Source organism: Apaloderma vittatum, unplaced genomic scaffold, assembly GCF_000703405.1.
Source record: "Apaloderma vittatum isolate BGI_N311 unplaced genomic scaffold, ASM70340v1 scaffold17541, whole genome shotgun sequence".
NCBI classification, from domain to species: Eukaryota; Metazoa; Chordata; class Aves; order Trogoniformes; family Trogonidae; genus Apaloderma; species Apaloderma vittatum.
Window position 1 is genome coordinate 1 of NW_009699802.1, and position 22660 is coordinate 22660.

At 40.8% G+C, this 22660-nt stretch overlaps 2 protein-coding genes across 2 annotated transcripts; both read left to right on the top strand.

The window, feature by feature from the left end:
• The first annotated feature begins 1869 nt into the window (after window positions 1-1869).
• On the top strand, window positions 1870-10083 carry CASP10 (caspase 10, apoptosis-related cysteine peptidase). The gene is made up of 9 exons (XM_009878550.1): window positions 1870-2198; window positions 2342-2441; window positions 2996-3131; window positions 3895-3974; window positions 5244-5280; window positions 6553-6641; window positions 8197-8308; window positions 9056-9560; window positions 9912-10083. The coding sequence occupies exons 1-9, from the start codon at window positions 1885-1887 to the stop codon at window positions 10081-10083; spliced, it is 1545 nt and encodes a 514-aa protein (XP_009876852.1). The 5' UTR covers window positions 1870-1884.
• A 6639-nt stretch (window positions 10084-16722) lies between these two features.
• CASP8 (caspase 8, apoptosis-related cysteine peptidase) lies at window positions 16723-22527 on the top strand. The gene is made up of 7 exons (XM_009878551.1): window positions 16723-17033; window positions 17264-17369; window positions 18336-18474; window positions 19342-19430; window positions 20029-20140; window positions 21124-21613; window positions 22386-22527. Exons 1-7 carry the CDS (start codon window positions 16723-16725, stop codon window positions 22525-22527), a joined length of 1389 nt encoding a protein of 462 aa, XP_009876853.1.
• The last annotated feature ends 133 nt before the right edge of the window (window positions 22528-22660 follow it).

Sequence of the window (22660 nt, forward strand, 5' to 3'; positions counted from 1 at the left end):
TGGGCGGAGCCTGGGTTTGCATTGTGCTGAAATATTTCAGTCTGGCATTGTCCCGGTCGGTAAAACTTGGGGGGAAGAAAAGTTACTTGATAATCCTCGTTTTATGTGATTTTCCTTCTCTGAAGGAAACTGGAGACGCGCGTCCCTCGCTTCTCCGCGGGTCCGTATTGTGCCTGGTAATGCCCTGCCAGCTCTGGCTGTGAATATCGGGGTGAGCTGCGGCAGTCCTGGGCAGCTGGTAGGTCCTGGGCTGCGTGTGTGTTAGTGCTGGGTGTTTAGCATCATCTTGTCTTACTGGAATAAGGATTGTTTGCTCATTTTCCTTCTTTGCTTTAGGGTTCTGGGTTTTTGTGATATTTTAGAAATGGCCTGTAAAGTGCGTGAAGTGGTAAGGGGTTCTAAAAGCACTGTAGCAGTAAGCCGAGCACTGGATGAGCAAGTGGTGAGCCCGCAGTGTTTCCTTTCATTGCAGTGCTGGAGGAGAGGGCCAGCCCAGCCTGCGCTCAGTACAGGGGCGGGAAAGACTTTCCAAATGGCACCTAAGCGCAGCACCTGTTGAGAGGTCTTGAGGGCATTCCAGACTTAAACAGGGTATCTTTGGATAGCAGCTTAAGTGAAGACGGTGTCGAAACACATGGGATTTCATAGAAGGAGAGAAAAAATGTGAAGAACAGTTATTGAGCTTTGGATGAGTAAGTTTGAATACAGGAAAAACCAATCTGGCCTTTTTTTTTTTTCTTTTTTTTTTTTAACAGGCTCTGACTTGTGGCTTAGGGACAGGACATGATTGAGGATTGCTGGGTTCTGTCAAACCTTGTTTCCTCACTGGGCATCTGGACTTGGGGATTGATTTCTGTCCGCCACCAAACACAAAAATGCAACAATTTTTTTCTCTGTGTCCCCCACATACTATGGGTCTGCTGTGGTTTATCTTCTGAGCTGTCCTCCCATATGCTTCAAAGGCATTGGATTAAGAAGTTCTGTCTCTACTCTGCTTCTGTGATTTTTACTTGTGTGCCCTTATGTAGAAAGCTTTGCTCCTTTGAGATGCTCTAAACAAAAGAGTGAAGACCTACCTGTCCATTTGGGCAGAAGGCACTGAAGCACCTTTTCACCTGTATAATCTTCCACAGGTAGAAAAGAACTGTCTGGACTGCATAGAAGAAGTAGGTGTAGCGGAAAGGTGATTAGTCTCTACTGTGCATAAGTAAGATTCAGTTGCTTCTGTAGAGCCTATTTAGACTGAGTGCTAAGCACTATTATGTTTTAGTTCATATTTACTTATAAGGGAGGCTTTAGAGTTTTTCTATGCTAAGTGTGAAACGCAGCTTGGTAGCAAGATATGACTGGGAGTGGATGGATTTTCCACAGTTTCTGCTTAGTTGTCAGGCTTGTAGCAGAGGAACATGTCCCTGTTGCGGCCAGAGAAGAATGAGCACTCAGACTGCAGATCAAGGAACATGTGTGAACCTTTGTGCTCTCTCCACTGGGAGTTGTAATAAGTTACTGCAGGGATTCTTCCCACCTACAAACACTGTAGAGAAGCAAAGATGTCAGTGTGGAAGGTGTTTGAAAGAAGTAGAAGAACTTAGGGACCTCTTGAGGTAATCTAGCGCAGTTTTCTGCTCAGAGCAAGCCTAACTTCAGATTTAGCCTGGGTTGTTCACAGCTTGTGCCCAGTCTAGTCTTTGTAGTAGTCTTGTGTTTGGCAAAGGAAGGAAGTTTCAAATTTATTTAAAGGGAAACTTTTCTTCTACAGAGAATTCAGGGCTTCCAAACAACTGTCAGATGAAATTTTATTACAAAGATTGTTTTACAGAAGATTCAAGTGTTACTAGTGTTTGCTTTCTATTTTCAGGCAGAGAAACTGTTGGTTCCAGCAATATGGAGTGTGATTTCAGCTTGAAGTTCCATCAGCAGCTTCTGCTTATTGATGAAGATCTGGTGTCTGAAGATGTAGCAGCACTAAAATTTCTCTGTGCTGACTTGCTCCCTTTCAAAAAGCTAGAACATGTGAAGTCAGCTGTGGACATCTTTCAGCTTCTCATGGCTGAAGAATATCTGAATGAAGAAGATACTTTCCTACTAGCTGAACTCTTATACAGAATTAAATGTCACTCCTTGCTCAGGAAACTTGGTTATACCAAGGAGAAGGTGCAAGAATGTCTGCATGAGAGAGGAAGAGTGTCTCTGTACAGGTAAGCTTGTCATGGGATTCATTTCTCTCCATTACTGCTATCTGTGCTATACTGTTTCCCTTTCCATTTTTAAATTCTGAGATTGCTTTTAGTTTTTTCAGTGTCTTCTGTTCTGCTTTTGTCTCACTGGATCTTTGTTACAGGCAGATGCTGTATGAATTGTCAGAGAACATTACCAATGAGATGTTGACGGAAATCATATTCCTCCTGCAAAACTATCTTCCAAAGCGATGGGTAACTCTTGTATGTGAGGAGACAGCCAAATGTGTATCTGGTGGGAAGGGAAGGAGGAGAAATAGGAGGAAATGCATGAAAAGTATTTGGCTGAGTAGGGCAGAATCTGCAGCTAGGCTAGTCAGTATTTATAGGCTTAGCAAGGAAGAAGCAGTTGACAGGTAAGCTTGGAATTTGGTGCTTTGTGCCGAGGTCCACAGGCGTGACAGTCCACAGTCTTGGATTAGATCATAAAAGGGTGACAAATCAAATATTTGCCCTGCTTGAACCATGCACAAAGGAGATTCCTGTCCATATGCTGTTAGCACCATTTCACGGCAACAAAGCCTTCTCGAAGCCAAGGGTCATTGATATGTTTTGGGTGAATCTATTTAAACAAGACCAAACCAAATAATATTGCTACCAGTAGTTTTTCATGAAGGAACATTTCCACCTCCCACAGTGACATAAAATTGACTGGACCTTGTTGGCAGGATGTGAGTGACTGAGGCAGACAGGGCTGAGGCAGTTGCTGAGTTCTAAGGAACAGTAACTATATTTTGTTCTGTCATTTTGGCCATCAGTCCACTCTGGAATTGCTGATTGTATTGGAAAAGCAGGGCCTTTTAGCTGAAGACAATGTACAGGTGCTGGAGGAAATCTGTATGAAGGTTTCACCTGATCTCCTGGAAACAGTAAATCACTACAAAAGGACAAAAGGTGAGAAGACCAGAGTAAGGGTGTGGGTTCACTAAAATGCACGAAACGCTAGAAGGGTCTGGGTAACTCTGTCTCAAGGTCTTTTGTGTGCATTGCTGGAACAGGACCCAGGGTGAGATCTCTCATCTTCACACACAAATTTGGCGTAATAGTCCCCAGCTTGTGTTACTTCCGACCTGAACTCCATTAGGGACATGCTGTAATATCTGTGGCCACACAGAGCAGTCCAGCACATACAGAACAGACTGGGAAACCTAAACTCTGTTTGTAGTTATGTTACTCTTCTCCATGTCCCAATGAATAGTACTGACATTATGATGCCTGTCCTGTAAAAGATGCTTCATGATTTATAAATGTGCACTACAACACAACAATTGCCTGCTAATAAGCTGGCGAGGCAAACTGCATGCACGTACATCTAACACATGGTAGGCTTTGTTGTTAAATGTGTGATTCGCGTTATCAGAGGTTTTACTGCAGTTTGTAATTTTCCTTCATTCATCATCCTGTGCATACTGGGAAAGAAGTCCTATTTCAATTTATTTAAGCACTGGGAAACAAATTCTGGGAAATACAAAGCCATCTCCCTGGTAGGTGTGAGGGCACCCAGTGTGTCAAGGGTTCCATTTCCCCATGCTTTCTGAGTATGTTTCAAAGTTGCTTTCAGTAAAGCATAAGATCTGTATTGGCCTAGTGTGCAGATTCAGACTGGTTTAACTAAAATGCACTTAGCTTTTCTCATTTAATCTCTTTCTGCTCTTAGTGTCTCTGCCTCAGCAGGAGAACACTCTGCCAGTCAAGGAATCTTCACTGTCTCACATTGGAGACATTGCTTCCCCACAGGTACACTGATGGCTTGGGTTTTAGTGTTGGGAGGGGTTGATTTTTTTCCTTGCCTTTATTTTGAAACCGTATAGGCCGTGAAAAATTTTGTTTTTTCTTATTTGGTTTAGGAAGGGAACAAGCATATTTTTTCAGTATGTAACAAATACAGCTACATATAGTATCAAACAGTAGAAGTCAAAAATACTGCGATTGGTCATGTGCAGTTGGGAAAAATAATCTTAGAAAGAGAGACGAGTGAGAGAAGAGGCTAGAAAGGTGCTTTCTAGAGAACAGGTCAGTCAGCTGGTGCTGATTTTTAAAGTTTTGACTGATCACTAAATTCTCTCTAAAGTTTAACACAGTACTTGGATGATGAGTCCAAACTGTTGCTGCTAAAGGAAGTGGTCCCATTTTCTCAACGCACTAGTTCTTGATCAGTTAAACGCCTCCTGCAGCTGCGTGGTGACCTCGATTGGGAAACTTACCAGGACTGTAACTGATATCTTTTTTGGGAAAGAGGACAGGAAGAGAGGAAGTTTTAACCCAGTTCTGAGTTAAGTAAAACAACGATCTTTCTAAGGATACTTCCTACAAGTGAAGTTCTGGTAGACAAGAGCTAAGGAACGTGAGCTGGTTACCATCAGAAGGGTTTGATTTACTGGACTTTGAGCTATATTTGCTCTACATGTGCAGCGGGTTTGGAGAAGCCTTTGTGAATGGCACTTGGCACAATAAGAAAATCAATGCTATTTTATTAAGAAACCATAGACGTAGAAGAATTTTAAAAGAAGACTAAGAGACTGTATTCATGATGATGATGAAATGATGAGAGCTTGTGTGCTTTTTCCATGCTGCATAATAATTCATTGATAATTACTGCTAGAAGATGTCTCTTAGGCAGGACTAGAATCACTAGTTATAATGATTTACACTCAGATAATTGACTATCCAGGAGAATGGATATGGGACTATGTAAGGACCTTTGCTTTGTTTGTAGTGACTGCCTGTCCCTATGGTGAGAGGATCATCTGGAAGTGAAAGAAAATTCTTTGCTGTTTCCCTTTATCTTTAAGAGAAAATATAGTTGTTTCCAGCTCTGTGAGATTTTCTGTAAGTGGGGAAGTCTGTCGTAATTTCAGGATTAAATGCTTTGCCGCTCTCAGGAATTCAGTATCTTTTGTACTTACTACTTTTAAAAGCTTTGTATTAAGCCTATTTTGCTAAAATCACAATTAAAACTTACCATATATAATAATGATTGTGGTATTTCCCCCACTCAAAAAATAGGAGACCTCAATCAAATCTGTCAGTTCTCCTAACTATGGTAAGAATTTCTGAAAATGTTTGGTTTCTTTTCCGTGTATGTTTAATGTTGCATTCCATTACTTTCTCTGGGAAGTTTCTAGTGTGTGGTTTAGTGCAACACACACACCTTGCTGTCTTCTTGGAAGGATCTTTGGCTTTTTTCACAGATAGATCTGAAGGATTTCTGTTCTTATGTATAAGACGCAAGAGAAAATTGGCAAATTCTGTGTACTTTGTCAGTCACTTACTAGAAGCTAACTAATGTGCTTTCTGGGAAGTGAAATAGCAGCTGGTCAGATTAGAAGCAAAAAGGTGATTTCTTTCCTGAAAAAACAAAAAGCAGGTTTTCTGTTTAAATATCCCTGAGAGGACAAGATTATGCGACACCATGACTGTTTCTAAAACTGATACGTTAATTTTTTGGGTGCAGGATTTTACCTCTGACTTCTTTTCCTGTGTAGATTGCTATGTTGAAGAGCTTAGGAGTGTTGCATGGCAGAGATGGATGTTTTGAATGCAATAAATAGTGTATGACTTTTAAAAAAGGAAACAAGCATTTTAGGGCAGAAGTAGTAAATAAAGCAGCAACAAAGTTACATTTTGGATGAGATCTCTGAAAAGATTCTGTACAAATAATGATGGGTACCTTGCATACATCTTTGTGACTCCACATCAAATTGACCAGCTGCAAAATATACCGGTACAACATCTGCCAGCATTTTTCCACTTTCAAGCTCTGTCAGTGGTGTCTTGCTCTGGTAGTTGGTTACTATCAGTGATTAGGGAACAAAAAAATAGATCTGTAATGGGAACTTCGCTAGTAATGTCACAGGTCCTTCTTACAATACAATTTATTTCTAAGCTGATTTCGGAATGAAAAATTGATTTGAATATCTTGGGTAGAATCTATCCTTGTACTGTGAATATCTCTGTTCCACAATACAAATACAAATAGAAACCTTGCCTTTGTCACAAATATCTGTATAACAAAAGTAAGTGGAGACATATCCAGAAAAAAATCCTTCAAATGTGAAGGTGCTGTCTCATGGAGAAATTGTTCCTTTCAATGAAACAGTATTTCAAATACAAAGAAATACAAATTTCTTTGTAAATTTGAAATACAAAGTATTTCAAAGTATTTCAAAGTATTTATTTCAAAGTATTTCAAAGTATTTTGTAAATTTGAAATACAAAGTATTTCAAATGTTATATTTCAGCTAAACTACTTTTTGCTATGTCCACCCACACTGGATTTCCTTTCATGAATATCTTTGTCGGTTTTTTTCCCTAGATAATAGAGCAGCTAATCTTACACAAGGCTTCTCTGAAATTAACCTGAAGCTGCCTGGACAATTCAGCAATATAGAAAATGAGACCAAGGTTTGAGACAATTTCTTAAATCTTTCTTTTTTAATACCTTGGTGTGTGAGGTCTTCATCCCTGTAGTGACGTTTATCATGCAAGGACATATGAGATGTCTTGTATCCTGTGAAGTTTTTCGAGTTGCCTGATCAACTGGAACAGTTCAGAGAATATTTTAACCTTGGAGCCTGGAAACTTCCCAATATTGAAAGGTGTGCTGGAGGCAGAACAGGCATATAGTACCTTTGATGTTATCCACACATCAATGCATCTGCTTATATTCCTGATACAGGCAAAACATTTGGCATTTTCCTAAGTTTCGTGCTTTGGAGATGGCAGCAGAATCACAGAATTGCAGAATGGTAGGGGTTGGAAGGGACCTCAGAATGTGCAAGACATAGAGACAGACATGGTTTCACAGTTCTCTCTTTCTGCATCTGGCTTAGAAAAAGCTTAAGGCATCTTGAAATTAAAAGTGGGAAGGGATAGCCTGCAAAGACCTTGTGAGAAGGATAAAAGAAGGCAAGAGTTTCTAGTAAGCTGTTGCAGGCATGCAGCAATCTTTCTCAGTAAACCAGTGCTCTTGGTACAGGAGAAAAGATCCCTTTTGTGAGATTCCCTTAGAAGCCTTATGTGCACTTTTTAACCTTGTGCAGCAGTGTAGCTGCAGAATTCTCCCTCTGTCTCCTTCTGTCGGATGAACATGGATATTGAGGGAGCAAGGTGCCACATTTGTTCAGAGCTATTTGATATCTTGAAGGTCTGTGCTATAACATCTTCCATCATCTGATACTCAGACTGCTGTAGGAAAAGTACTTTTTGATGCTGTTGGAGGAGCTTGGATTGCTGCCTTCATTTTGTTCTACTAAAATGCACAGAAGCGGGTGTTGCTCTCTCTCGTGAGCAGAAAGGAACTGGTCGGGTGGGAGTTCTTGATTTCTGCCCAAGGTTGGCCTTGAAGAAATGGTACTTGAGGTTTTTGTGACAATCTTAAGAAGACTTAAGACTTAAGAGTGGGAGGTAACTTCTAAGTCTTAGCGAAACTGGTAGTGTGGCAGGTTGATACACTTGAGATCTCTGTTTTGCTTCCTCCCCTTTCCAGTAGATCAGTATGAACTACTTGCTCCAGGTATTCATCACTACTCTCAGAAAAAAAAAAAACAATTCAAAAACCAACTCAGATGTCTAACATCCTGCAGTTTGACTGTGAACTCTCTGCCATCTGAAGTTAAAATATTGTTGTGACGTTGGAAACAGTTGGAGACTTCTATCCTCGTCACCAATTCAGATTGCAGAGTTGATCTAGTGAATCCTCCCTTTGCATACCTCCCTTTAGCAACCCAGCTGCTAAACCTTTCCTCTGCAGTTTGATAGTGTGATGACAGAGTGTGTTTGAGGCTTCACCCCGTCTTTTCACATAAGGAGGCACCACTGAGTTCCAGCTTTTCAGAAGTAATCCACAGTCTTAGGTCCCTCTAATTTTTGGATGCCAGTTTTGAGACATGTTAAGGAAAGATGAATGAGTTCAATAAATGCATTGAGGCTGGAAGGTTTTTCCCTCTCCTTTCTACAGAAGATGACAAGCTACAAAATGGATGGACCACACAGAGGATTTTGTCTCATTTTTAATAATGTTCACTTTGGTGGATCTCTTCTGGAGAGGAAGGGTTCTTGCAAAGATGCTGGTAAGTTACTGAAGTGAGATTTTTGAGATTTACTCTCTCTATTTTCCCATGAATGGATTGTCTAGTATTCCTCTGTATTTTATTGTCTCTATTTTAGTTAGTTGATAAAAGAGTAAAATGTTTGATATGTGTTAAATTATGTCATTTGTGTATCCATGGGGAGAAAGGGTTAAAGGATGAATAACCACTGAGTTTCTGATGCAGTTGGATCATTCTTGAATCATTTTAAGAATCTCATTTTACTTAGCCTTTATCTGTATCTGTAATAAGGAACTAAAATTAACCAAACCATCATTCTATGTAATATAATGCAAAATTCCATAATGAAGCAACTCTATGCATACTTCTTATTTTATTCTGTTCATTCTGTTTGTCTCTTGTGTATGAAGCTCTACTAGTCAAAACTGCAGCTGGAAAATAATGATATAAGGAAGGTTTTGAAATACCTACTCTGAAACTCAGGGCTGAATTCCTGGTATTTTCAAGTGTCATTTGAGACCTCAGTTAGTGTGTCATCATACATTATAAATTACCGTTGTATTTTCTGAAAACTTCTAGTAAACCCAGGAACTCTGTGTTTCACCTGATGCCATCTTTCTTTATTCCCATTAACTTTTAGTTAATACTAGTGTGAGGATGAATCTGCAGAAGTGGCAGGTCTTTCCTGGTCCAGATTAGCTTGCATAGTGGCTTCATCAAATGGTTTTCTACTGCCTCATTTTTTCCTTTTCTTTCTTCTGATTACAGAGGAACTGGAGCGAGTATTCACATGGCTTGGTCTGGACGTGACGACGTACACAGATCGGACATCTCAGGAGATTGAAGAGCTCATGCGAGCTTGGCAGAATTTGCAAGCTCACAAAGACAGGGACTGTTTCATATGTTGTATCCTATCTCATGGAGAGTCAGGAGCAATCTATGGGAAAGATGAGAAACTTTTATCAATCCGTAGAATCATGTCCCACTTCACTGCCAAGAAATGCCCACAGCTGGCTGAAAAACCCAAACTCTTCTTTATCCAAGCATGCCAGGGTAAAGAGATACAGCGTCCTGTCTATGTTGAAGCTGACGCACAAAACCCTGGCTTGCCTTCCACGCAACACAGTGTTTCTCCTTCTGAAAGTATTCCCGAAGAGGCTGATTTCCTCCTAGGCATGGCCACAATTGATGGATATGTCTCCTTCCGACACATTGAACAGGGTGCTTGGTATATTCAGGCCCTGTGCAGCAAGCTACAGTTGTTGGTACCAAGGTAAATACTTTGCTAAGCTCTTCCATGAAAAAATAGGAGGAATTCCCTTTTTTCTTTTCTCCAAAGGCAAATTCACATAGGAACACTAACCCATGTCCTGAGATGGACAAAATCAGTTAAACTGATGATTTGTTTGCTTGACACACTGCTAATACCATAGAGAGAATCTGGAGAATATGAAGTTTATTATAAAAAACCTCAAAACCTCTCATCTGTATTCTTTAACGCAGAGCCATCTGTTTCTTGAGTGGATTTAGGTAAAAATATCTGGGAGGTGTTAAAAGGAGTGCCATCTGCTCATTAATAAGTCCTTTTTTTTCTTCTTTTTTGTTTTTTCTCTTCTGGCTGTAGGGGTGAGGATATTTTGTCAATCCTTACGGAAGTTAATGAAGATGTAGGCAGACGTGTTGACCGCTTGGGAACCAAGAAGCAGATGCCCCAACCAGCCTATACCTTGAGAAGAAAATTGATATTCCCAATACCTAGAGACCCTCCTCCTTCACAGCAACATCGAGGCTTTTAAAGTACATCCTTTCATCAGCACATTTGATTTAAGTGCGATTGACCACACTACCTGTTTTAAGGCAGTTACCCAGAACCTTGAGGAACTGTTAGCTTCAAGGCACGGCCTTATCAATTTTGTGCCAAAGAAACTGTGCAAATGGAGAAGACACAATTAAAACCATCCATTTGCATCAGCTGTATATTCAGAGTTATCAGGGTTGGGAGAAGCATGCTTCTATTATGTTAAATGTTTTTGTACCTACACAGACTGCAGATATAAAAAGTGTTTTTCTGACAGCATAAGGGTTGCGTGTAGTCTTCCATGTCTAAACCATGATTGTTAATGGTCTGGTCAATGTGTTATTTTCGTAGGCTAACAATTTTAAATCCTGTTTGTAAATTCATTGGCTATGTTCATAGAGAAAGACAAAAGTGGGAATGAAGAGGAGAAAAAGTAGTAAGTGGAAAAGGATTTCTTCTATATCTAATTTAAATTTAACTTGATGGAGAACAAGTTAGCTATGGAAGTTAGTGATTTGTTCCACAATACGCAATGATACTGTCTAATGGCTAACATAAACCTTGTGTACAATGAGATCTTTCCGAAACTGAGTAAAGCCAAAATGCTGTGTAGTATTCCTTCTGTGAAACTTTGTGAACTGTCATTTCCCAGTCACTTCTGGGAAGAAAACATAGAAGATTTGCACGCTGTAAAATACAGCATATGGCAGGGTATCTGTATAAGTTTATCAGATTGATTAATTTTGTTAGGCATTAAATTTTCTAATTATCATTTCTCATTTTAAGATCTGAAATGCAGTCATATGAGAAATGAGGGTGCTTGTTACTTAAGCTGCTCACAGAGCATTTTGTGAGTTGAGATACGTGATATTTTGTTTGAGCCCTTGCTATGTTTGTGTGTATCCTTCTTGTTTGTTACTATATTAAATTCATTCTTCTTTTTAAGAGCTTGGTGAGATAAAAATTACGTACTGGGGTAAGGCTTATCTTTGTTTCTGACTGGCCTCTGCACTTTGTTGGGCTATATGATTCAGTAGGGTTTTAACTGCATGGATGTTTAAGCTGAAGTGAAACCTAGTGTATTTCAGCAAAACACTGGGTTTTAATTATGATTACTAGCTCTAAATTAGGGTGAGGATTTTTGAAGAGTGCTGTCTAGTGCTGTTGATCACGATTTTCAGCTTACATTATCCAGGATTTTTAGGAGAGGCATTTTGCATCCTACACAGCATTCAAATGCAGCCAGTTTGCCAAAACATAATGATCACTTTTTATCACAAGAAACTGGTACTTATGTTGACCCATCGCATTTTGAGTCTTCCAAGTTAGTATGGTTGCCACATGTGAAGTCACTTTTGTGCCACCCATAGAAAATGTTCTGTCTGTTGGCAGAATATATAACATACTGTGACAGAATCATGAAGTTTCTGGCTGGCAATTGCTGTTCATACTTGGTGCACTCCTACATGTTTAGGTAACAATTGGATTCTCATATGGAGTAAACACTGATAACAGTGACCATGTTTTGGGAGGTCTTGTTTTCTTTTTTAGGTTTGATAGGCAGAGAACATGATCACACTGTGTTGCTTTCTCTGTAGACTCTTCTGCGTAGGTAATCTCCAGTTAAATCGTAGGTAGGTAAAGGCAGTCAGAAGAAACTAAGTTGGTGGCTGCTTTGATTCCCTGATGAGAGGGATCCATGCTTGTGGAGTATAAAAGACTGATGAAGTCTCCCTTGCTCATAATAAGGTTTGTTCAAATATAGTTTACACTACTGTGGTTGATTCCATTCAATGTGAGCATTTTGCTGGTGTCTGTTGAGGCTGTCACGCTTGGGGCTGTGCCGCGGCACTGCCAGCCTGAGCCCCAGGGCAGGGCAAGGGTTAGCCCTGGAGCTGCAGCTACCAGCAGCGAGGCTGTTGGACGTTTGTGTGTCATCTCCTGTGGTGTGTTGCAAAATGTCCTTGGGAAAGTGTGGGTGGGTTTTTTACAACCAAGGTATTCATCGCTCCTTGCTCTCCTCACCGTACACCTTCAGTGTAACTAGTGATATAGAGCTGTGCCAGGAAGAAATTGGCTTAAACCAAACAAAGGTGTGGTTGGTTTCTGTTGAGGCTTACTGATAGCGGGCAGAAGCACACACACCTAGGCATATGCTCTCCACCTACAGAAATAAAGAAGGGTTTGTTTAACCCTTGTTTAGACAGATTTAAGTGGAAGCAGTGTAAAAAGACTTTTTCTTGGGGAAGTTGCTATCTCGGGAAGATCATGATCTTACAGTGGGATTTGTAACACCCCCCAGGTCTCTGGTATCCTGTCCTTCCTGACAGTTTTTGTGCAGGCGCTGTGTGTCCTGCCTTGTGACAGTAGAGGCCACAGCCACCACAATTGCTGAGCAGGTGTAGCCCCAGCCTTTCTGGGAGACAAGAAATCTGGGCAGGCTGCTCTACAAGGAGTAGACGGGGTCACTGAGACAGTTCTAGAGGAAACCAGCTGGACAAAACCAGGGTGCGGGGGAGCTGAGGGGAAATGGAGGGACTGTAAGTTAACAAAAGGATGGGAACATTTTGGTGAGGGTGGGAGAGGAAGAAGTAAGAAGTGAAAACAGTAAAGATAGAGGAAGAACAGTGCCAAGGAGGGCTGTGCTTGAAACTGGTGCACAACAGGAGAAGTATCTGTCTGGAAAGAGCCAGCCTGGGCTTGGTCTTGTCTGCAAATAGCTGATCACAGCGTGCTTCCTCTTTCAAACTGCAGCTGTGTTGCCTTAAGGAGTCTTGATTCAGTTGAAACACAGGAACTGATGCAGGAAGAGAGGCGCTGCGGCGTGGGATGACTCGGAGGCACAACCATCTCGGACCTGAAGATCAGATTGTGCTGGTGGTGTCCCTCAGTGCTGCTCCCAGCCTTTGGATGAACTCGTGCCGGTGAAGTCAGTCAGTTGTCTTTCCAAACTGTTCCTACCATATGCCTTTTGGGAGAAATCTGTATACCTCGTTCTGTCTATCAAATGATATGCTGAAATTTTGACTTTATAAAGGTAGGTAGGTTGAAATCAGTGAATGATTGTTTTCATTGCAAAATTTTAACAAACTTCAGCTCCCCTAACTGCCTTTCTTCATACAGCTGACTTCACAAGCTTCAGAGAGTCTGGTAGCTGTACTGATTGCTGATCATATATTTCCTGCTGCAAGGAAAATACTGATGACCAGCAGATCATGCTGGGAGCCTTACCGTTGAAAGCAGAATTCCATTCTTCAAAGAGGATGAAAATGCCAGGAGTTAATTATTGCTTAAATTCTCTTGTAAATGCGGAAGTATTTTACATACATTGTTGAAAACTAATGTTTAGCCTTTCAGTTCCTGGTATTCACTCTGTATTGCTACTGAATTTGGTGCTGATAGCTGACTTTTTTAATTTAGGAAATAATCTTCCATTAAAGTGCATGTTAAAAACAAGCTAGCGTGAATTGGAGAGGGAATTAGGAGAAGGGAGTAAGTCATGAAAATCTGATGACACAGCAGGACAGTGGGGCTGAGATGTTTCAAAATGGGATGGTATATTTCGTTCACTCTTCTGTCACTCTCTTTCAGTTAGGATTTATGTATGGGAGCAAATGCACTGAGCTGTGCTGTGTGCTAGAAAGTCCTAGTGGTGCTGCATTGTGTGTCGCCTTGAAACAAAAGCAGAATCTGTTTGCTTTTGTGGCTCGTTTACCAACTTTCTTCCAAGCAGGCACTGTAATAATTGATTTCCTGAAACCAGTACCATGATAGGTGGAGTAGGGAACTGTTGCATTATAACCACAGCTTATTTATTTGTTACACTTTTTATAAATCATGTGACTATACAGGTCGTAGTACCAACGACAGTACTTTTCCTGGAAATTAGAGGCAATGGCTGTCTTGTTTTCTTTGTTCTAGCAGTCTTCCAGCCTGTCCTCCCATGTAAGTGGTGTAAAAGTTGTTTTTTTTTTTCTTACTTGCTGTATTACTTGTGTCTTTAATTTAGTAAAGTGGAAGAAAAAGGTAGAAGCAGTTAAACATTATTTTAGTGTGCTGCCTGTATTTACAGTGCGTAGGTGGCATATCTGTTCTAATCGCAGTAATTTTGTGGGTTTGAAACTTAAAGCTTTAAGATATTACAACGAAAATTCCCCTTTCCACAAGGATTTACTTTTCTAAGCACATGCCTTGTATCTTAAAAGACTTGATTGATGTAAGAAAGAAGATAACTTCGTAACTAGCTAGCAAGAAAGTATTCTTCTCTTTCCTATGTAGGTATAAAAATATAAAATGGATCTGAGATCACTGAATCGTGAGGTTAAGCACATATGATTCAATCACATATGATTTGTGGTGATATATGCTGAATGGTATGAATTCTATTCTGTTCAAAAGTTCAGTTCAAATTAATTTAAAGAAAACTGTATTTAGGAGCAGAGCATGAATTGTACGTGCTGCACCACAATGCGGGTTTTGCTGTTGTGTCAGGGGGTTTTGATAGGCAAAGGTTTAAGGTTCAATTGTATGTTCATTCTTGCTAACTAACAGAATGCCGACTGTGGGCAAGGGCATGCCACAAAAAGGTGCTTTGCTGTAGCATGGTCCTTCGAGGAGAGAGGAGTAGAATTGTCTGCTATTTTTATTTTTATTTTAAATATATTTCCAGTAGTACTGATTCAGTTAGTCAGCTGGACTACTCTGGAGTTACTAGCCCTGCGATTGAAACATTAACAGATTTACAGTAGCAATGTCCTGGATTGAGCAAAATAGAACTAGTTCTGTGTAGTGATGTTACTTCTCAGCTCAGTTTCCACTTGAAAGGCTGCACTTTCTGGAGTTAGCAGCGTGGCTTTGCAGACAGTGTCTGCTACTAGAAGTGATACCACCTGATTTGTAGTTACTGCCTTGGACTGAAATGCAGAAAGGCTTTTGCTTATACTTATTCCTATAATGGCCAAGGTCACTGCTGCATGTTGTGTGCTGTGCTGGGCATGCCGGGAAGAAGTAAAAGGGTCACAAGGAAGTAAAAAGGTGGTTCCTCCAGTGAGTAACAGACAGGACAGCTGGCCAACAAGAGCATTCCATTCCATATTACGCCATATTCTGATACGTCATATTCAGTATAAAACTGTGGAATCACGGACTTGAAGGTTCTTCTTCAATGGCCGGCATCTGAGGAGGGCTCTCTCCCACCATCTGCCTTTAATCTCGATCCTGAGTTCCTGAATCCGACCCCTGTGCCTGGTTCTGCTCTGCTGCTGAGCCTGGGGCTGCCCCGGTGCCATCTGCTCTCCAGTGTGAGTGGGTTGCTGTCGGGGAAGGAGTAAACTCTGATACTGGTTTTTATATATATATAAATGTGTGTATGTATATAGGGGTTTTTACCGTTTTTTTTTACTAAAGCTGTTTAGTTTTGTTTTCCAGTCCATAAGTTTCTCTGCCTCATTTTCTTTTCCTTCCTGCTTGAGGAGGGAGAGCGGTTAGAGAGCGTCTCTTAGCGTTCGGTGGCAGGCCCAGGCCGAACCCTCAAAAAGCAGTAACATTAAAATGGGTTTCCTAATATTCCAGTAGTGTGGGAGTAGGAAGTTTTGATTTGCTATTGTCCACTTTTCCTGTCTCCAGTGAGGTCGATAGGACAAGGGAGCTTGACTGACTGCATTTCTATAGACTTTCTCTTCAGAGATTTGTAAGGTAGATTTAAGGTAGACAGAATGAAGTGGCAAATGATTCTCTTACTGGAGAAACAGTGGAGGCAAGTCTTTTAAGTGTTAGGGAGAGACAGTTGGAAAGCTTGCACTGGGTATTTTCTTATTTTCTCTTGTGCTCAAAAGTTGGACCCATAAGCAAAGTTTAATATTTGTAAAGCTGATAGAGGAGGTGCTGGAGAAGGGAGGTAGTATTTGATGCTCAGTGAAACACAACTACTTTAACAAGAATTGTCCTGACCTTTTTAAAAGGGGTAGACATGATCTGTGTTTGGTTTGAGTATTATGAAATGATTGAGAGCTGGGAACCGAGCTTTAATTGATGCAGATAATCCAAAACAGGAAGAGGTGCGTTGGCTATGCTGACCAGGGTCAGAAGTAGTGTGTAAAGAAAGGAGAAGCCAGATAGTTTAGAAGATTTATACCCACGTGGACTCTTATCTTTGTCACGGTCTAAAACCTTTATCTTTGTTGTGGTGTAAAACCTGTCAGTCGCATTTACCGCATAGTCTGTATTTCAGAACTGCACATGGTTCTTGCTCCCAAATGGGATCAAACCCCCAAAAAACCCACAAACCCAAAACGAAACTGAAACAGCAGCAGCCTCCCAGGATTGTACATGCTGTATGTCCATACTTCTTGCTGTCTAGACACACCATAGGAAGCATGAATGATCTGTGACTTTCTCTGACAATTTCACTTAGTACAGAGTTTTTTATATTCCTTGTGATGTCTTGAGAACCAGGAGAGCTAAACATCAAGGTTGTGATTGCATTACAGCCTCTCTCTACTGAAGTACTTTGGATTGCATGGATTTATTTTGGGCTGCTCTACACGATGTGATACCTTTTCCATCGTGTTGTTGCACTACTGTCACTGACAAATTAAATCAACTTCTGTTTGTGTTTAGCTCCAAATCCTGATGTGAAATGAATATGGACTTCCAGAAACTCCTTTTTCACGTTTCTGAGGCTTTGATCACTGATAACCTGGCAGCTCTGAAGTTCCTGTGCCTGGACCACATCTCCATGAAGAGGCTTGAAGCCATCCATGAGCCCAAGGCCTTCTTCGAAGCGCTGCAGGAGAAGGACTTGATCAACGAGGGGAACCTGTCCTTCCTGAAGGAGCTGCTCTACCGGATCAATCGGAGGGACATCCTGGCTGCCCACCTGCGCTCCAGCGGAGAGGAGGTGGAGAGAGAGCTTCAGATCCCAGGCAGGACAAAGGTGTCAGCCTACAGGTGAGCACAGAAGTAGTAAACCTTTGCGTGCAAAAAGAACAGCAGTTCTGTTCTGTGCTCTCATGTTTTCTATCTGCACTATTGCCTTATGAATATCCCAGGACAATTGTACTTACTTCAGCATGAATACTTGCCACTGTGAGTTTTAAATTTTGCAGTTTAAATGTGTAATTGTGGTGTTTACCTCTCATGGACTTATTAGTTGGTCTTTTTCTGCTCTTTATTGCCAGACAACTGCTATATGAAATTGCAGAGGACTTGGCTTCAGGTGATGTGGAGACCGTGAAGTTACTGGTCCAGAAAAAAATACCAAAGAACAAGCTCCAGGATAATGCTGTACGCAAATTGATTTTGATAAGTTTCTTGCAAGTTCAGAGTCTACTAGTTCTTGTAAGAAGAGGGGAAAGAGAAAGCAATCTGCTCTTACTAAAGTCAGTTGTTGAAAGGATTGTGATGTTAGCTGATAGCTGCTCTGTGAAAGAATGGACCCTCTTTTTTCACATTTTATCTTTTCTCTGTGCTTTTTTGGTCTCCTGTTAGTATTTTCTCTCCACTACCTGTCTCCTAATCTTTTCTTGCAAAGTCCATCATGGTCTTCCTTTTGTCTTTGCTTGACTTTTGTAAGCGTTCTGTATCTTGGAAGAGTCATGTTTGCTGGAGGAAAAACAATAGTTTGGAGACAGAAAATGAAGTTCTAATGTGAGTTCAACCACCATTTTTTTGTGTGTCATTGGGTATATTTTCTTCTTTGTTGTAATTTGGGGTAACAGCATTTTCTTAACTCCTCCGTGAAAGCATTAAGAGGTTTCTTGAGCTAGTTTAATACTTATATTGTAAATAATGAACAGTGTTATAAAACTTCTTGGTATTATTAAGAAGCACTATTAAGAAGTACTATTTGTATTGTGGCACCTGTAGGAAAATTAGCAGCCTTACCTCCAACTTGGTGGACTATTGAGCTTTAAAAAACAAAATTAGCCCTGAACACCTTTTCTGTAGTAGAAAATGTAAAACGGCACAGAAAAGCTAGATGGCTTAAGAGCACTTCCTCTGAACACAGGGGCATACCAGGATGCCGTGTTGTTACCCACGTCAGTGCTTTGCACTGTCGGAACAAAATCTTAACCTCATTGTTGTGTTTCTTCAGTTTGATGGGTTTCAGTTGGGAGGAAAAAGAAATTGATTCGTAGCTGGCCAGTCTCTGGGAATAAGGATGATGTCTTCTGCTGTTTTCAGAAGTGTGTGATACTACAGTTATTGAAGGTCACTCTGAGTTTGGGTTATGTGTTTTTGTTTTACCAGTCAATGTTGCAGGTCTTCCTGGAAATGCAAAGACTTACGATAATTAAAGAAGATAACCTCTCAGTGCTGAAAGAGATATTTAAGGAATTTAGAGTTGACATAAAGAAAAAAATTGATGCCTATGAAGAAAAAAAAAAAGGTGAATTATTTAATATGCTGTTTAAGACAAAAGCTTAGAGCTTTTTGTGGTTTTTGTGGCAACTTAGGAGTCTGAAGATAAGAGAGAGATTTTGTGGTATCCTAGCATAGGCAGAGCAGCTTTTGGTACCTGTGGTTTCGGAAGTTTTCTACTACCTCATTATCCCATCAGACCTTTTTGTATCTCTCCTTGAAGCGTGTTCCTTGCCTTGTAAATGGTCTGCTTCTCCCTCCCCTTTGCCTTAAAGGCAATTTTTTATTTCAGGAACCAGTGCAGTGCTGGTTTTGGACCAGCAGAGCTTTTCAGCCACTGAAAGAGGCAGATTGCCAGAATTATTTTTGGTTAGCCAGGCTGTTTGCTCTTAAGTCAGAGGAGAATTCCCTGAAGACCAGGTACTTGGCTAAAGTGTAACTGTTAGCTTTCTGCACCTTCTGTACCAGATGTGCAATTTCAAGGACTTCTGTATATCTGGGCTGTTGTAGCTCCAGTAGTGGCTTCTGACATCACAGCTGGACCTTACTCTTTGGGAAACAGGATGTGTCAACCAACATCGACAGACGCCTTTTAAATTTTTTCCCCAGAACCTCCTTTTGGATGACTCAGGACATGTATTTCCTTAAACACGTCTACACAGCCCATGCAGTTTCCTGTGGAGATACCAACTATTTTTCCCAGCATGTCTTTGTGCTGCTGACCTGTGCTTGTGTCTCTAAAAGAGCAGAAGAAAATTGCCAAGGCTGGCTAGACAAAACAATGATGTTGTCTCTGCCTCATTCCTTGTGCTGTTTGGGTTTTTTTTTTTGGTGTTGAAATATGCACAGTGAATCATTTTAGTCTTAAGTGTTCTGTTTATCTTCTCCCTCTCAGAAAATGATTCTAAGAGCGAGTTCCGCTATCCAGTGTCTGGATCTGTGCATCTACCAAGACGAGGGGCCGAGGGGGAGACACCGCACCAGGTGAGAAATACCTCAAGATTACCTTCAGAGTATTTATAAATTCCTGGAAGGGATCATAAATTCTTAAGACTGAGCAGGCAGAAGAGCTGAAGGGGAAGGGTTCTGGTTTTTTACGTAGCCATGGAGCGATTCCTATTTTCAAAACCAGACAAAGCCTTGTTCTTACGTGAGGATGTGGCTCTCAGCAACCTTTTAAGCAAGAAATGAAGGCATACCTGTTGTGTGCGGAAAACCAATCTTAACAATAACGGAGACTGGGACATTAAAGTCCTTTCCAGGATACTCCTGGACAGATGGGAAGGGAACAGCAGTATCTGCTACCTCACTAGAAATGCACACTCTCAGAGGGAGTGGTAGGGTGCAAGAACTTTTCCTCTGCACACACAAATCTGTATTTTCCAGGGTACTCACTTTTTCCCATGCCAAAATCATATCCTAACCACAGAGAGGGAGGAGGAGGGATTCAGGGAGACAAAGCGGATTCCTCTCCCTTGTAGCTAGCTGGTATTCTTAGGCTTTTCCTTTCTTCTGTTTTGGCTCTCATTGTATTTTTTTGCACTTGACACTGCTTTCTTATCTGCTTTCTTTGTTTCTACAGCCTGAGAAATCATATGAGATGAAAAATAACCCCCATGGTTACTGTGTGATTCTTAACAACTATAGTTTTAAAAATCCGCATGAAGTCAGAGAAGGAACAGAGGAAGATGGAGGTAAGTACTTTTAAAATCAAATTACTCGTTTGTTTTTTAATCTGATTAATTCTCTGAAAGAATTACCTAGTCTTTCCTGTGAAGAAGAATCCTGTCCACTGAGATCCTTTGCCTCCAGAGTAACTGGAATGACAGTGTAGAAACTGGAAATATGCCACTTCGAGCTGTTGAGCTGATGGCTTAAGAAGGAACTGTTTTCTCTTCTAGGTAAAGAGCATCATCTTAATTGGTCGTATGTACCAAATAGTGAAAGAGGGATTACTATTCCACCTTTTCACTTTTTAATTGCTGATAATTCTTAGCTATCATGATGTAATATTTGTAAGTCCTTAAACTCTCAAATCAATGCTACTGCTTTATAATTTTCCTGAAAGCCTGTCTTCTTGCAAGAGTCACTTTTAAGATAAACTTAAAGTAAAATCTGTTCATGAAGGCACATGTCACTGATACTTTAACTGCATCCAGCCTGCCTACAGGCTGCTTGCTTCCCAGCACACTGCCCACACACCTAGATCAGCATTCGCTGAGAAGTCTGACTGGCATTTGTTATCGGGTCACCCTGCCTTCTTTCTTGCTGAATTGATCATTCTCACAGAATGAGGGACCTCCTTCATTGAAGTGTGGCAGAATATGTCATTCTGAATAAGTACGACTTGTTTAACTTGCTTATTGTTCTTAAGCCTCTGAGGTCACTTCACAGTGCACAGTTAAATCTTGCTTTAAGACAGTAAGCTTCGCCAGTTTGTACCAATTATTCCAATAATCTGAAACCTGCTTTTGTTTTAGATATGATGTTTAAACGAGCTGTGTTTAAAAAAAAAAAAAAAGAATTAGACATTTGTGTTTCTCTAACTAGATTTGGCAAGCTAAAGGTCAGTTAGGTGAGTTTATTGGTGGGATCTGAACACTTCTGATACTGATGTTTCAGCATCTTTCTTGTCACTGTTTGTGTTTAAAAAGTGCCTTCTGCCTTTTTTCCCCAGAGGCCGTGAAGAGGGTCTTTAAGTGGCTTCAGTTTGAGACAGAGGATCACATGGATCTAGAAGCAGAGCAAATGTATGAGATAGTTAAAGAATACAGCAAAAAAGATCATAGCAACATGGACTGTTTTGTTTGCTTCATTTTGTCACATGGTGAAAAAGATAAAATAACAGGAGTTGATCACAAGCTTGTAAATATTAAGGATTTAGTGTCCTGCTTCAGTGGATCCAATTGTCCTTCTCTTGCTGGCAAACCCAAGCTGTTTTTCATCCAGGCTTGCCAAGGCTCTGTAGGTCATCCACCTGTCACAGTAAAAGAAGACTTCTCTGGCCGTCTTGAGACAGATGCTACCCCTCTGACTTCTATTCCTGATCTGGCTGATATTCTGGTTGGCATGGCTACAGTGGAAGACTACGAGTGCTACCGCGACACAGAGACCGGCAGTATTTACATTCAATGCCTCTGTGACAAGTTGGAGTCTCTTTGCCCACTGTAAGTACTGCTTTTAATCCATGTGTATTTGGGGTATTGCAGACATACATGCTTACACATGGTATGCTGAAACATCAGTATTTTATAACATATAACCTTTTATGCTATATAACCTTTTACCTCCAAGACAAGTGCAGAAAAGTAATTATTCTGAAGCTGGGCATTGTTATTATTCAACAGATGAACCAAAGTACAAATGACTTCTCCTAGTTTGCCTGTTACGGAACCAGGGTTGTAATCCTGGAACATTGCATATCAGTGAGTGTGCATATGCGTGTGCATGTTTTTTAGCATGTTTCTACTTCCAGTGACACCTGATGAGAGGCGAATTTATTGAGTGATTACACAGAAAAAAAAAGAGTTTTATTTGGTCATCATTTTCATTCTTGCCTCCCTTCCACCCCCATCGTAAATTTGATTTAGAAAATAGAATTTCTTCTCTGACATCACTCACTTTCTCATGGTGTCCAGAAGAGGGCATGGAGAATGCATAGGTTTGGTTCTGTTAATGCACTCTTCTGGCAGTAACCAAAGCAGGGGGACGGCCTTTGCTGGTAAAGCGATGCTACACAGAGGTTGCTTTTATTCCCCCAAACACACAGAATTCTGGGGTTACACAATGGAGTGTGAAATTTCAGTGACAGGCAGGATGAGCGGAAGATACTACCCTTCCCTGAGATACCACTTTGTTGGAGCAAGCACAGATCAGCTTCTTGGCGTAAATGCAACTTCCAAAATATTTCAGTGTAACTTCTCCTCATTTTTATTCAAGCCGCAAGGATCTTGTAACCATCCTGACAGAAGTGAACAACGAAGTGGGAAGAAAAGTATTAAACGGATGTAAGCAGATGCCGAAGATAACGTCAACCCTGCGGAAACAATTGATCTTCCAAGTTCCACATTTCCACAGTTGATCTTCCAAGTTCTACAGTTGATCTTCCAAGTTCCACAGCATCAGTCGATTAAAAAGTAGAGAGATAAGAATACACTACAAGCCACATCTGGAATGGATTTCCACAGGGAAATTTGCAAGAGAAAGTATCTGGA

What these genes read in the sequence shown, in the direction of transcription:
- CASP10 (XM_009878550.1), top strand. Translation starts at nt 1,885, where the DNA reads ATGGAGTGTGATTTCAGCTTGAAGTTCCATCAGCAGCTTCTGCTTATT. An exon ending in GGAAGAGTGTCTCTGTACAG is followed by an intron (nt 2,199 to 2,341) that starts GTAAGCTTGTCA and finishes TCTTTGTTACAG; the next exon opens with GCAGATGCTGTATGAATTGT. An exon ending in ATATAGAAAATGAGACCAAG is followed by an intron (nt 6,642 to 8,196) that starts GTTTGAGACAAT and finishes TCCTTTCTACAG; the next exon opens with AAGATGACAAGCTACAAAAT.
- CASP8 (XM_009878551.1), top strand. Translation starts at nt 16,723, where the DNA reads ATGAATATGGACTTCCAGAAACTCCTTTTTCACGTTTCTGAGGCTTTG. An exon ending in ACAAAGGTGTCAGCCTACAG is followed by an intron (nt 17,034 to 17,263) that starts GTGAGCACAGAA and finishes CTTTATTGCCAG; the next exon opens with ACAACTGCTATATGAAATTG. An exon ending in CTATGAAGAAAAAAAAAAAG is followed by an intron (nt 18,475 to 19,341) that starts GTGAATTATTTA and finishes TCTCCCTCTCAG; the next exon opens with AAAATGATTCTAAGAGCGAG.